Source organism: Oncorhynchus nerka, linkage group LG26 (assembly GCF_034236695.1).
Source record: "Oncorhynchus nerka isolate Pitt River linkage group LG26, Oner_Uvic_2.0, whole genome shotgun sequence".
Classification (NCBI taxonomy): Eukaryota; Metazoa; Chordata; class Actinopteri; order Salmoniformes; family Salmonidae; genus Oncorhynchus; species Oncorhynchus nerka.
In genome coordinates, this window is record NC_088421.1 from 16,223,840 (window position 1) to 16,240,241 (window position 16,402).

Genomic DNA, 16,402 nt, shown 5'->3' on the forward strand with positions numbered 1-16,402 from the left:
GCATTGCTAACCTTTTGGAGTACAGAGTCTCAGTGGGGTTTGAAAACAGCGCTCCTTGTTCAGTGCCGGTATTACCGAAATATCCAGGTATTGCGCAAGGTCATTATGAAGGTATGACAATTTGGATACCGCCCAAGCCTAGTGTCGGCTCAAAAAGCGCCTCGTCTTCAGCCTCGACCTGGAGTAGGCGTAGTCGAAGTTCTCAATGTTTGACACCTTGTGTGAAAAATGTATGACATTAGTCAAACACGAGAGAATACCTGAAAAGCCAGAATGGCTAATCCAAACTTTCTAAAGATGAAGTTGAAAAGGATAAGTATGAGAGGGAACCACAGTCGGCTCTTTCTAAAAGCTGTAATGTGACCGAAGAAGGCAGAGGAGGATTTTAACAGTGTGGTACCAAAGATTCCCAAGACACTAAACGCGTGGGTCTACTCGATACTTAGTAAAGGGATTGCTGTTCGAAGCTCAGGCGGCATTTTAGGCCTCCTCTATTTGCGTTGAGGAGAGCCAATGTTTCCACTCATTCCACAACCGTCTCTTTCTCCTGCTTAATTGTTATGCAGCGTGGCAGCAAGAGAAAGGAAAGGCAGGCGGACACAACCTTTTTCTCTTTCATTTTATGCTTGGTCTTTCTCTCATATACTCACACAAAATCACCCGGATGCAAGCTAAAAAGAAGCTCAGAAACATACATATGCACTGATACTACTTTGCACATTACAAAGGAACATGATTTCAAATCCCATTGAGCAAACTTACACCTATACGTTCACACCAGTAATTATCAGTCGTATGGGTGTGAATGCTGTTTGACGTAGGTACTAAAATATTCCTCAAGTAATTCAGTGAAGCATGACAAATCTCATGAATGAAGAGTTATTATAACACGCAGGAAGGAACAAGATCCCCCCACCAGGCTGCTAATGTTATATTCACCTTTTCCTCATAGAGACTACAAATATGTCATTGGTATGTATAAGAGGATGAATAGTTTACCTGTGAGAAATTTCTGTTAAGTACCTGAATTCTGTAAAACCATTTACTAGGTGACAGAATAGTAAAATTACCTTCTGTACCGTTGTGGTGTTCTGTGGTGATCTTTCTGGAATTTGCAATATCTTTAGCTCATCTGCCCCTTGCACTATCCCACCACTTGCAATTTAAATCAAATCCCCATACTGTTTTTATTTATTTACTTTTCTGCTCTTTTGCACACCAATACCTCTACCTGTACATGACCATCTGATCATTTATCACTCCAGTGTTAATCTGCAAAATTGTAATTATTCGCCTACCTCCTCATGCCTTTTGCACACAATGTATATAGACTCTCTTTTTTTTCTACTGTGTTATTGACTTGTTAATTGTTTACTCCATGTGTAACTCTGTGTTGTCTGTTCACACTGCTATGCTTTATCTTGGCCAGGTCGCAGTTGCAAATGAGAACTTGTTCTCAACTAGCCTACCTGGTTAAATAAAGGTGAAAAAAAAATGGTATTGGTCACATACATATGGTTAGCAGATGTTATAGTGAGTGTAGCGAAATGCTTGTGCTTCTAGTGCCGACAGAGCATCATTATCTAACAAGTAATCAAACAATTCCACAACAACTACCTAATACACACAAATCTAAGTAAAGGAATGGAATAAGAATATATACATATAAATATATGGATGAGCAATGACTGAGCAGAGTAATGAGATGAGTAATGCAAGATATGTAAACATTATTAAAGTGACTAGTGATCCATTTATTAAAGTGGCCAATGATTTCAAGTCTGTATGTAGGCAGCAGCGCCTCTGTTAGTGGTGGCTGTTTAACAGTCTGATGGCCTTGAGATGGAAGCTATTTTTCAGTCTCTCGGTCCCAGCTGCAGATGCCAAGTGAATACTGCTGACAACAAATAATAACCAACATCAGTAAATATAGCCTACATTACATTAAAAACACTCAATTTTTCTTCTGCAGATTTCTCTATAGCCGCTGCAGACCGGTGCAGTCATGTTCAGGAACAGCTTGAAGATGCTGCTTGGCGGCAAGTCCAACCGCAAAAATCGCAACAGTGGTAAGTCAGTCTGACCAGTGTTGTGTATGTGGTGTGTCTGTCTGTATGTGTGTAAAGCTTGCTCACCCACAATTTAACCATGTGCTTCAATAATGCAACATATGACTTACTGTGGTTATCGCCTGCTATTGAAGTCACTGAGATCTACTAGTGATGTCTTTTTTTGCCACTATAAACCAAGTCATTAATCTAAGCACTTATACTTGCCTCCTTTCACAAGTTGGCGTCTGCCTAGCTTTTCTTACGTTGATAAAACGTGACTCGCAGTACAGGAGGCATTGCGCTGCTGCTGAGTTCAGAGCGAGATACCTGTGACTACACAGCCATGGCACCCTCTCCAGGGACTTGGAGTGGAGCGTGCCACATGATCAGTAGAGACGTGTCAAGCTTGGTAAAGTAAGTCTTTGGAATGCAGCTGGTTATGTTCACGTCTCTAAAAAATCGGTGCAGAGTCAGCTATACAGTACACCCCAAACACTCTCTTCCCTTACTCAAGTTACTCATCTCCCGGAAACAAAGGTTTGAGGTCATTCACAAAGGGTTTCAGTCCCCATGAAACTGGAGACGGGTTGTTTTCCATCATTAGTTCCTTTTAACTTGAAGAAACTTTATATGAATGTAAGTTACACAATTCTATTACTGTCTGACCAAGGACATGTTTTGCAGCATAGTGAATATAGTTTTGCAGTTTCATTACAGTAGTTCCTACAGGCTCAAAATGTTAGCGACGTAAAAATTAGGGATGCACGATATATCGGTGAACATATCAGAATCGGACGATATTAGCTAAAGATGCCAACATCGCTATCGGCTCGATGTCTAGTTTAACGTCTGTGCAAAACCGATGTCAAAGCTGACGTGCATACCTATATAACATAGGTACAGGACGTGATGACGCCACGTAAAATGTTGTACTACACTTGCAACACAGCATTCCTAGCCTAGCCCACAATGTCTGCTGTGTGGATCGAGCAGTCAACGATGTGAGCAGTCATTTGAAAAAGTAAGACATTTCAGAGAGACAACTCAAAGGTGAAATCCATTAATGCCAAGATAATGGAATTCATTGCCCTTGACAATCAACCATTCTCTGTCGTGGGTAATGTTGGCTTTCGCCGACTCGTCGAGCACCGGTACACACTAAGTGCGCTATTTTTCAGATGTTGCCCTACCGGAATTACACCGTAATAGCGTCACTGCTATTAGCTTCACGACTGACATTTGGAACAGCGATGTCAGCCCCATGATCATTATGAGTCTGACAGCACATTGGGTCCACAAGGATTTCCTACTGAGGAATGACTTATTGCCTGCTCATGATTGTACTGTTTGTCATACCGCTGCTGCCATTCCAATGGCATTTGATAACATGTTTGAAACATGAACACACTAGCTAGCTCCATTCAAACAACTGACTCAAGAAATACCCTCTCTCATGGCATTAAAACGCCTGCTCAACAAAACTGCCGACAGGCTGTGAACCAGCGATTCGGTGGCATTCTCTCTTTACAGTGTCGCCCCATGCTCAATGCTATGTACATGTCTGCATCGAAGTAGCAGTCCAAGAAACAGGGTTTACGTGAAATGTTACATACACAGCTGGACAAGATGGAAACGGACACAGTGACAGTGCGCACCAAGGAAGACAGGCCACGGACAGACAGAGCTGAAACTTCACTGCTTGACATGTATGATGACATCCTGGTTGAGAGTGAAACGACGGAACAAATTAACAACGAAACAGCAAGTAAGTGAAATAAATAGGTTTTGATGATGTTTTACTGGTAATGGGGACATGTGTAAATGCCAACAAAATACATTTTGTGTGTGTGACCTTTATTTAACTAGGCAAGTCAGTTAAGAACACATTTTTATTTACAATGACGGCCTACCCCGGATGACGCTGGGCAAATTGTGCGCCGCGCTATGGGACTCCCAATCACGGCCGAATGTGATACAGCCTGGATTCGAACCAGGGACTGTAGTGAAGCCTCTTGCACTGAGATGCAGTGCCTTAGACCGCTGTGTCCATGTGTGTGTGTTACCTATTTAACTGTACTAGAATGCTTAAAAGGCATCACTTGTAAAATGTGTTACATTGTGCTCTAGGTTGGAAAGTACTGTCAATGGCTTAAGGAAGTAAAGTTGTACCACCATTGGACTTTTGAACTATTTTCTCTTCAACTGAGTTGCTTTTCCTCAAGACTCGAGATTCACTGGTGTACATTTCTGCTACAGTGTAGCAGTAGGCTCTGTAGGCTCATAAAAAATGACCTGAGAGAACCTGAGCCAACCAAACACACAGTAACAAAGTGTTTTAAACTATGCCACAGTGTCAAGAGATCCTCTGTTCCATACAAGCCCACACTGTGTCCACTCTTGACAATTTGTCATTTCAATTGAGCTGAAAGGTCGCTAATAGCCACCATTTAAAGGGCCAGAAAGGTAGGGGTCCAGCCAGCGATAGTACCTCACGTTTAATTCCATGTCCCTGTAAGTTGTTGAAGTTGCTAATAGCAAAGGCTGTCTTCGTGGCAACGTGCAGCCTCAGTCATAACTGTGTTCTGCACCTCAGTGGGGAGGTGTGGTAGATCTTGGCCACTACTCGTCGGGTGTATATGTTTTTCTTCCTAAAGCCAGCGCTGAGAGGAAAGTGTCCGGCTCTACGCTATGTTTACCCTCGGAACAGTGCCACCCCAGTGTGTTAAGAGCTCCTCCGTTCCATCTAAACAGAATGAGAAACGTGATTCAGTCAACGGGCTAGTCCATTCAGAGCGGCAAGTGTAGTCCAGGCTCTAAATCTGAACAAATGGTTTTCATGTTTCATAACCTCTCCCTTTATCCAGGGTAGTTATGGTAATTGCGCTAAAAGCCTGTGGTATCTTTTTTACCGGAAAGACATTTTGTATTTCCTCAGTTACTTGTCTTGTCAGACCACAGATAGTTATGAAAGGCCATAGAGGGATAATTAGGGTAGTACACGGTTATTAGGGGTCACAAGATACTATGACTGTGTACCACAGAAGTCTCATGTTGAATGGCCTGAAAATGAACTCATTGGCCTTACTCTTGAGGCAGAAAATACTTTTGGAATACTGTTGAAATGGAGAGAGATCGCAGAATCCAATTCAAACAGAAGAAGGTAATGCACTGTGGGAGATGAGCCATTGTGGTTTTGTTGTGGGCTGGCAGAGGGTAGCAGGCAGGGGGCGATGAGGTGGGGGGGACACAGAACCAGAGGTGTTTGGGCTCTGTACCAAGCCTGGGGTTGATGAGGTGCACTCCTGTCTAATAATTTCCCCTCTTGAGATGTTAGGGGCTCCATCATAGCCAGCTGTTGACCAGAATGCTGTACTGCTACCAACATCGAAGAGCATTTATAATACAAGATTGTTATGTGATACAGAATCTAACGTGACACCAAACTACCACAACAGTTGGTAAAGCAGTATTTTTTTTCCCCTCCAAGGATGGCCTGTTTCAAATTTCCCTGGGATGCAGTTGCTGCTTTTCTATTGTTATATAAATAAAAGACCCCCCACTAGTTCTGGCAAACCATTTTATGACTAGCATTCTCTCTCCCCATGTCCTTGTTATTTTGTTATTTTCAAAGTCCCTCAACCTGTACACAAATGAAAGGGAAAGGGGATACCTAGTCAGTTGTACAACTGAATGCATTCAACTGATATGTCTTCTGCATTTAACCCAACCCCTCTGAATCAGAGAGGTGCGGGGGGCTACCTTAATCGACATCCACGTCATCGGCGGCCGGGGAACAGTGGGTTAACGGCCTTGCTCAGGGGAGAAAGACAGATTTTTACATTGTCTGCTTGGTGATTTCACCCAGCAACCTTTCGATATCCTCAGCATATGTTTGGCATAAATTAAATCCAAGCCACCAGCAACTTGCCAAGTAAACATGAACGATCTCGCGACACTGGAAAACACATGTCACCTTGGGATTGATGGTTACTTGCCTCCAGATTCCTCAACCTCTTGGATAACAATCAAAGCTGACGTTAGCGACAGCCAACTGCAACACTGTGCGATATTGTGTGCAGAGCGAGGAAAAAACCATCATCTTCCAACCCTGCACAGACTGCGATAAACATTTAGAACATGTCATAACACGTGTAGATTGTAAGGCAGATCTGCGGGGTTTCCTGGAACAAGCCAAGGCAGTTCTGTATTCAATTACTATTTCTACACTGCTGCAGAGCTCAGTGTTCAAGTTAAGAGTCAGACAATAACTGCCTCACCTCACCTACCCATTCAGAAGAGGTTTGGTCACCCACTATATACCACTACAGTTGAAGTTGGAATTTTACATACACCTTAGCCAAATACATTGAAACTCAGTTTTTCACAATTCTTGACATTTAATCCCAGTAAAAATGCTCTGTTTTTAGGTCAGTTAGGATCACCACTTTATTTTAAGAATGTGAAATGTCAGAATAATAGTAGTGATTTCAGCTGTTATTTCTTTCTTCACATTCCCAGTGGGTCAGCGGTTTACATACACTCAATTAGTTAGCATTGCCTTTAAATTGTTTAACTTGGGTCAAATGTTTCGGGTAGCCTTCCACAAGCTTCCCACATTAAGTTGGGTGAATTTTGGCTCATTCCTCCTGACAGAGCTGGTGTAACTGAGTCAGGTTTGTGGGCCTCCTTGCTCACACACTCTTTTTCAGTTCTGCCCACAAATGTTCTATAGGATTGAGGTCAGGGCTTTGTGATGGCCACTCCAATACCTTGACTTTGTTGGCCTTAGGTCTTTTTGCCACAACTTTGGAAGTACTTGGGGTCATTGTCCATTTGGAAGACCCATTTGCGACCAAGCTTTAACTTCCTGACTGTCTTGAGATGTTGCTTCAATATATCCACATATTTTTACTTCCTCATGATGCCATCTATTTTGTGAAGTGCACCAGTCCTTCGTGCAGAAAAGCACCCGCACAATATGATGCTGCCACCCCTGTGCTTCACGGTTGGGATGGTGTTCTTCAACTTGCAAGCTTCACCCCTTTTCCTCCAAAAATAACGATGGTCGTTGTGGCCAAACAATTCTATTTTTGTTTCATGAGACCAGATTACATTTCTCCAAAAAGTATGATCTTTGTCCCCATGTGCAGTTGCAAACTGTAGTCTGGCTTTTTTATGGCGGTTTTGGAGCAGTGGCTTCTTCCTTGCTGAGCGGCCTTTCAGATTATGTCGATATAGGACTCATTTTACTGTGGATAAGGTCCTTTGCTGTTCTGGGATTGATTTGCACTTTTCGAACCAAAGTACATCTCTAGGAGACAGAACGAGTCTCCTTTCTGAGCAGTATGACGGCTGAGTGGGTCTATGGTGTTTATACTTGCGTACTATTGTTTGTACAGGTGAACGTGGTACCTTCAGGCGTTTGAACATTGCTCCCAAGGATGAACCAGACTTGTGGAGGTCTACAATTTTTTTTCTGAGGTCTTGGCTGATTTCTTTTGATTTTCCCATGATGCCAAGCAAAGAGGCACTGAGATTGAAGGTAGGCCTTGAAATACATCCACAGGTACCCCTCCATTTGACACAAATGATGTCAATTAGCCTATCAGAAGCTTCTAAAGTCAACTTAGTGTATTTAAACTTCTGACCCACTGGAATTGTGATACAGTGAATTATAAGTGAAACAATTGTTGGAAAAATGACTTGTGTCATGCACAAAGTAGATGTCCTAACCGATTTGCCAAAACTATAGTTTGTTAACTTCTTGCGTCGAGCAATCCCGTATCCGGGAGCGTAATCATAGCCTCAAGCTCATTACCATAACGCAACGTTAACTATTCATGAAAATCGCAAATGAAATGAAAGAAATATATTCACTCACAAGCTTAGCCTTTTGTTAACAACACTGTCATCTCAGATTTTCAAAATATGCTTTTCAACCATAGCTACACAAGCATTTGTGTAAGAGTATTGATAGCTAGCATAGCATTAAGCCTAGCATTCAGCAGGCAACATTTTCACAAAAACAAGAAAAGCATTCAAATAAAATCATTTACCTTTGAAGAACTTCGGATGTTTTCAATGAGGAGACTCAGTTAGATAGCAAATGTTCCGTTTTTCCAAAAAGATTATTTGTGTAGGAGAAATCGCTCTGTTTTGTTCATCACATCACATTTGGCTAAGAAAAAAAGAAAAAAATTCAGTCATTACAACGCCAAACTTTTTTCCAAATTAACTCCATAATATCGACAGAAACATGGCAAACGTTGTTAGAATCAATCCTCAAAGTGTTTTTCACATATCTATTCGATGATACATCATTCGTGGCAGTTGGGTTTCTCCACGGAAGCAAATGGAAAAATACACGCAGCTGGAGATTACGCAATAATTGCAACAGAGGACACCAAGCGGGCACCTGGTAGATGTAGTGTAAAATGGTCGATCTTCCAATGATATGCCTACAAATACGTCACAATGCTGCAGACACCTTGGGGAAACGACAAAGTGTAAGCTCATTCCTGGCCCATTCACAGCCATATAAGGAGACATTGGAACACAGCGCCTTCAAAATCTGGGGCACTTCCTGTTTGAAATTTCATCTTGGTTTCGCCTGTAGCATCAGTTCTGTGGCACTCACAGACAATATCTTTGCAGTTTTGGAAACGTCAGAGTGTTTTCCTTTCAAAGCTGTCAATTATATGCATAGTCGAGCATCTTTTCGTGACAAAATATCTTGTTTAAAATGTTTTGTTATCCAAAAATTAAAAGAGCGCCCCCTATATCCAAGAAGTTAACAAGAAATTTGTGGAGTTGTTGAAAACAAATTTTAATGACTCCAACCTAAGTGTATGTAAACTTCCGACTTCAAATGTATATACACATTCTGGTGGACGCTGATTCCTCTCCAAAAATGCAGCATACGACTACAGCACTGGGACATGCGGTGTGCTATGGCTAAGCAGCTTGTATGGATGCAGCCTTGAAAGCGGATGATGGAAAGGGACCAGGGGATGTGTGTGTCGGCTGCAGCAATCTAAGTTTGCTGGCTAACGCCGCTCAATGGCTCTGGTGACTGTCATTGCCAGCCAAGACCGTTGTCTGTCCCAGCACCGCCTGCTAATTGCTTTTTTTGTCAGCAGCGTCAATGAAATCCAATCAAATTTAGAGGCTCATGCAACCGAGACCAATCAGGCGCAGAGCCACGCGTTATGTAAGGAAGCTGTGCACATTGACAAAATTAGAGATTTTCATTGCAGCTGTGGACCTTAGTTACTAGGCAGGCTGTCCCCTCCCATCCTCCCCACCATGTTCATTCATTACTTCCTGTTTTGTTTGGTGATGAGGTTATTTTCCGCAGAATTTAGTTTACCTCTTTAAATAGCACTTTTGGGAGTGATGGTGCTGAAGCCGGCAGCTTGTCGGGTATGATTTACAACCAAGACATGCAGCTCTACTAATTGTTTCTGTTATTGAGGTGCACCATGTTAACATTGTCTGAATCAAACACATAATTTTTTATCCAAAGACGTATCCTCCTCTAAATGATTGTGCTAATGGAGTTGATTTTTGTAATTCAGTGTCTTCATGTTTGCCCACCAGAGTAGTAAGACTATGGGACATTTTATTTTATTTATTTGCTCTGCCAAATCTCTGGCGCTAATGCGTTTATCTACCTCAGCACTCACTCTTATCAGTCCACACTCCTCCTTCCAATACCCCTTCTCCCTCTCTCCACCTCCCTGATCTGCATCTCTCCATGGTTCCCTCTCTGTCTCCCTGCCCATGCCCGCTGACAGGCTCTGGCCCACTGCCCAGGTCCTGGGTGGACGCCCATCAAGACGGGTTCTGTTCATCTGGCAGAACGGCTGGCCCCACCTACATTCCTCTATCCCTCCTACCTCCCACTATCCCACTCTGCCTCCCCAGCCATAATCCCCCCCTCAGAGTCCCTGCTGCCTGTGGAGAGAAAGCATCTCTGGAACAAGGCCAGGAAGATGGGGCTGTGCGGCTCAGGCGCTGCCTGCAACACTACTGAGGGGCTCAGCTGTAAGAAAACCTCACTACTCTTCCTCTTCTCCCATCCATCACATCAGTCTCTCTCTAGGGAACCCTTCCTTCCACCTTTGTGTGTAGAACCTATAGATCCCTTGGAATGATGAGTGACAACGTAGAGGAGTATGGGGATTATAGGAGCTGAATGCTTCTCAAACACCAGGTGTTGCTTCAACACAGGGATCACCTTATGTAACTTGGCAGGTCATCATAGCACAGCTCACTCAAATCCCCAAATGAGCAAGCTACAGGAGAGGACATAGGAGTGCACTGCTCACTGCAGTCAGTTTACAACAGAGAGAAACTATATTGTAAAAGAATGGGTTTCATGAGAGTCAGTGCAAGCTACACAAAATGGGAAGACTAAGTACAGCCCATTCCCCTGCTAACAATGCCCTCTCTGGGCAGTCTCCACCCTGATACAATCTTGCACCAAAGAGCCTGCACCAGGAGTCTCCCCTTCTAAACCAATTCGGTAGTAACAGACACTAGACTCTGGCATGGAACTCTGCACCAGGAGGCCCAGTGTGTGACTGATGTTACACCCAGTCCTCCATGTGACTGATAGTCATTAGAGACCTCATCTCTCCTTCCTTTCCCCAGCCGAGGCTTTACACAGTATCACGTGACTCCGAGGCTGCAGACGATCTTGCCCAGTCTCGCTTAGCTCACTGGTTTATCAATGTCGTCCTCCTCACACCCAGCCAGTAGCATAGGGGTCGTAAGCCCTCACAAAAATTGACCGACTGGTACCCCTGTAGATTTGTGTTTCAGATCTGTCTCCATGATTCATGCATAGGTGATTCACACTTGTGTAGTAGATGATTCAGATCTGTCTCCATGATTTATGTGTAAGTGATTCAAACTTGTATAGTAGATGATTCAGTAGGTGGAGACCAGACGAGCTGCTGTTGTAAAAGTGTTATTCCCCTTTTCTATTGGTAAAGGTAGATGTTGCCCTTATCCACAGATCTAGGATCAGATTAGGAGGATTGAGTCCTTTTGGTTGGCAGTTTACTTTGCTGTTGTAGTATTGACTCTGATGCCGACTACCTACCATTGTAATATTGTGGTCTGGTAGAATGCCTATAGTTTTCAGTAGTAGCGTCTCAGTTTTGGTGTGGTGTTGATGCATTGCAGATTTATAGGGTTGTTTACAGCACTACAAAGCTCCACCATCTGCTTGTGTGTGAACCTGTCCTCTTTGGAATTCAGCCCTTTGGGAAAGTGTCACCTCAGATCATCGGATGGAACTCTTCTTGGAGTTATGGATGGATACGTATGCAATCCATATTCACTTTGTGCACATATACATTAGAGGTCGAAACGATTAATCGCAATGGCCGATTTAATTAGGGCCGATTTCAAGTTTTCATAACAATCGGAAATCTCTATTTTTGGATGCCGATTTTGCTGATTTTAATTGTTTAAATATTTATTTAATTTAAAAATTTAACTAGGCAAGTCAGTTAAGAACACATTCTTATTTTCAATGACGACTTAGGAACGGTGGGTTAACTGCCTTGTTCAGGGGCTAAACGACAGATATTTACCTTGTCAGCTCTGGGATTCAATCTTGCAACCTTACGGTTAACTCGTCCAACGCACTAACCACCTGCCTTACATTGCACTCCACGAGGAGCCTGCCTGTTACGAGAATGCAGTAGAAGCCAAGGTATGTTGCTAGCTAGCATTAAACTTACCTTATAAAAATCAATCAATCATAATCACTAGTTAACTACACATGGTTGATGATATTACTAGTTTATCTAGCGTGTCCTGCGTTGCATATAATCGATGCAACGGTGGGGGATGATTTAACAAAAGCGCGAAAAAAGCACAATCGTTGCACAACTGTACCTAACCATAAACACCACTGCATTTCTTAAAATCAATACACAGAAGTATATATCGGTCGACCTCTAATACACATGTTATTGCACGCACACACACATGCACATGCACACACACACAATCAAAGAGACACACACATACGCAAACTTTAAGCAAGGGAACTGTCATTTATACTCTCATTCAATGTATAAAGTTCACAGCAGACATACTCTGTGTGTGTGTTTATCACCATTGTGCCTGTACAGAAACAATCTCTAGTTCAGAGGAAGAGCAAGCTGGAGAGGAAGGAAAGGCTTCACATTTTAAAATAGCATTTAATCTCAACACCTCTGAATACCCGGAAATATGTTTATTAACCTACTACCACTCCGTAGTTCAGTAGAACTGTATTCCTATTAGCCGATCCAACGGCCGATTTATGATTTTTCAACGGCGATACCAATTTATTGGACGACCAAAAAAATCCGATACAGATAGATCGGCCGTTGTTTTTTAAAAATTATGTATATTCTTTAATATATATATATTTGTAGTAATGACAATTACAACAGTACTGAATGAACAATGAACACTTTTATTTTAACTTAATATAATACATAAATTAAATCTAATAAAATGTGCTCAATTTGTTTTAAATAATGCAAAAACACAGTAAAAAAAGAAAGTAAAAGTGTAATATGTGCCATGTAAAAAGGCTAACGTTTAAGTTCCTTGCTCAGAACATATGAAAGCTGGTGGTTCAATATTCCCAGTTAAGAAGTTTTAGGATGTAGTTATTATAGGAATTTTGACACGTCGACTATTTCTCTCTATACCATTTTTGTATTTCATATAACTTTGACTATTGGATATTCTATTGGCACTTTAGTATTGCCAGCCCGATCTCAGGAGTTGATAGGCTTGAGTCATAAACAGCGCTGTGAAGCAAGCATTGCTAAGAGCTGCTGGAAAACACAGTAAAGTTTGAATGAATGCTTACGAGCCTGCTGCTGCCTACCATCAGTCAGACTGCTCTATCAAATCATAGACTTAATTATATAATAAACACAGAAATTCGAGCCGTTGGTCAATAATGTGGTCAAATCCAGAAACTATCATTTCAAAAACAAAAACGTTTATTATTTCATTTAAATACCGAACAGTTCCATATTTTATCGAACGGGCGGCAACCCTAAGTCTGAATATTACTGTTACATTGCACAACCTTCAATGTTATGTCATAATTATGTACAATTCTGGCAAATTAGTTTGCAACTAGCCAGGGCGGCCCAAACTGTTGCATATACACTGACTGCGTGCAATGAACGCAAGAGAAGTGACACAATTTCTCTAGTTAATATTACCTGCTAACATGAGTTTCTTTTAACTAAATTTGCAGGTTTAAAAATATATACTTCTGTGTATTGATTTTAAGAAGGGCATTGATGTTTATGGTTAGGTACATTTGTGCAACAGTTGTGCATTTTTTGCGTATGCGCTTAAATCCTCCCCCGTTTGGCGAAGTAAGCTGTGATTCGATGTTATTAACAGGCACCGCATTGATTATATGCAATGCAGGACAAGCTAGTTAACTACACATTGTTGATGATATTACTAGGTTAACTAGTGATTATGTGAAGATTGATTGTTTTTTTTATAAGATCAGTTTAATGCTAGCTAGCAACTTACTTTGGCGCCATGCTGCCCTCGCGTAGCAGGTGGTCACCCTGCCACACAGTTTTCTCGTGGAATGCAATGTAATCGGTGTCCAAAAATGCCAATTACCAATTGTTATGAAAACTTGAAATCGGCCCTAATTAATCTAACATGCCGATTTAATCGGTCGACCTCTAATTCCTATGCACGGCTATTCTGAATGTGCCCTCACTTGGATTGAATGTTGTGTTCACAAACACCGTTCCCTTTGATGTGACGAGTTGTTTGTGAATAATCATGTTTACTTGATTATGCTTGTGTGGGTGGGTCTATCTATGTATCGGAGTGGGCTTACATAAGGATGCATGGATCAAGTATGTGTCTGTACTATTGTCTATACAATTATTAGGATTTCTGTGTGTTTTGTGAGTGTGATGCTTTTATGTGGTTGTTCAAGGAGGACATTGCAGTCAGTGTGCCTTTTTAGAGCTTCCGAGTGTTTTCTGTGTCTGGGAGAGGGGAAGAGGGAGAGAGCTAACTTGCCGCTATCGAGTGGGAGATGGAGAGAGGAGGAGGAGGGCGTGTCCGCCCGCCCGCCTGTCTGTTCCTGTGTGTCTGTCCTTGTATGTGTTCCTGCGCGTGCGCCAATACCTGGCACTTGCTTTCAACACTGCAGAGCTCACTCTGTCTACAGCTCTCCATCTCTTTCTCTCTTTCTCCTCTCCTCCTCTTCCCTCTCCTTTTTTATTCCTCATAATTTGTGTGCCTCTATTGCCATATCTCTTATGCCACGTCCTTAAAGTAGTTTACCATGGTACAGGATTTTACTAGCTGGAGACGCAGCCCTTTTCTACTAACTAAGGTGAGACTGACTCAAGCTTTACCTGGCTAGGGCACTTACATAGGAGGGTGGAATCTAGGGGTGGGGGGAGTCTAGGGGCCATAGAGAAGGGACAGGTAGTTGTGGTCGGGTTCAGAGAAGTACGTGTTTACTGCTGAGACTGCTGGGATGACTGTCCTTTAGCTGCTCTGTGATGCACACACCTCTGAGTACTAGCTAGCTAGTCTAGCACTGCCCACTGTTTTCGGTGTGATTCTATGCTATGAAATTCTTCTCTCTCGGTTTCTGATTCTGCCTCATGTACTACTCTGGCTTTCTCTCTCCAGCCCATTATGCGCCTCCTTCCCCACTCTCTCTGGTGTGACAGGTTATGAGCGGGGCTGGGGTGTGGAGATCATGGAGCCTCTCTGAGTTATGTGCGCTGCATGTATGATTTCTTTCTCTGACGAGTCGCAGGCACAGGCAGCATAATGATGTGAAGTAGCCGTTTCCTTCCCTCCTAGCAGCACAGGGCTCCTGCAGATAAAGGCACAGACACGTTACACACACACGCGTTACACACACACATTACACACGTTACACATATGAGTTACACACACGTACGCGTTACACACATACGTGTTACACACACGTTACACACAAACTTTACACACATACGTGTTACACACACGTTACACACATACGCGTTACACACATACGCGTTACACACACACACGTTACACAGACACGTTACACGGAGATGCGTTACTCACACGCGTTACACACACACACGATACACACAGACGTGTTACACACAATACACACAGACACGTTACACACACGCGTTACATGCAGACGCGTTACGTGCGTTTCACACACGTTACTTGCACACGTTACTCACACACGTTACACACACATACTCACTCACACATACTGAGTATGCAAAGCATTAAGGACACCTGCTCTTTCCATGGCATAGACTGACCAGGTGAATCTAGGTAAAAGCTATGATCCCTTGGTCACTTGGAGGAGACAGATTTAAAGAACGATTTTTAAGCCTGGAGGCATTTGAGATTGTGTGCCATTCATAGGGTGAAGGGGCAAGACACAAGTGCCTTTGAACAGGGTATGGTAGTAGGTGCCAGGTCTGTGTCAAGAACTGAAATGCTGCTGGGTTTTTCACGTTCAACAGTTTCCTGTGTGTATCAAGAATGGTCCACCACCCAAAGGACATCCAGCCACTTGACACAACTGTGGGAAGCATTGGGGTCAACATGGGCCAGCATCCCTGTGGAATGCTTTCGACACCTTGTAGTGTCCATGCCCTGACGAATTGAGGCTGCTCAGGGGGAAGGGTGCAACTCAATATTAGGAAGGTATACAATTACTGTCTGACACGCATCCAATCACGTACACGCACTCATCCCATCAACATGCATTATTTTTTTTCTTTTACACAGAAACACATTCACTCACACACACCCCTCACCCTCCGATGCAGTCACACACTCTCATTCTTACCCATATTCACCCTCTCCTATTCACCCTCTCCTTTTCTGCCTCTCCCCTCCTAAACACACACACACACACATCCCTCCACTGTCAGTATCTCTCGCCCACCTTGGGTTCTCGAGAGGGAGAGAGAGATGAAGGGCACAGTGGGATCAAGTTGCTCTGCCTGTGAAGTTTCTCTGCTGCTCTTCTTCTTATTCTGCTTTAACTCTGCTCTAATGCCTAGCAGCGGGGAAGCACTGATGGCTTCTGAATAGAGAGGAAATGACTTGCTTTAAAATCCTCACATCATTAACCACCCAGAGAGAAAAAACAGCTAATGGTATTGTTCTCTTCTGGCCAATCCATAGCCCAGTATGAGTGTGTAGAGTATGTGGGTAATGAGTATAGTGGGTGGCTGGTGAAGGTGGGCATGTTTGAGTGTTTGTTGGGGGCGGCTGGTTAGATAAGTGCCCACCACACAGTGCAGTGGCTCAGC

At 42.9% G+C, this 16,402-nt stretch overlaps 1 protein-coding gene across 1 annotated transcript in view; it reads left to right on the forward strand.

The window, feature by feature from the left end:
- LOC115110400 (protein TANC2-like) overlaps positions 1 to 16,402 on the forward strand; it is a 152,474-nt gene that overhangs the window by 65,926 nt on the left and 70,146 nt on the right. Inside the window, exon 3 of the mRNA XM_065010153.1 lies at positions 1,973 to 2,069. Coding sequence (XP_064866225.1) covers positions 2,006 to 2,069 — 64 coding nt within the window. The 5' untranslated portion in view covers positions 1,973 to 2,005. The remainder of the gene's footprint in view (positions 1 to 1,972; positions 2,070 to 16,402) is intronic.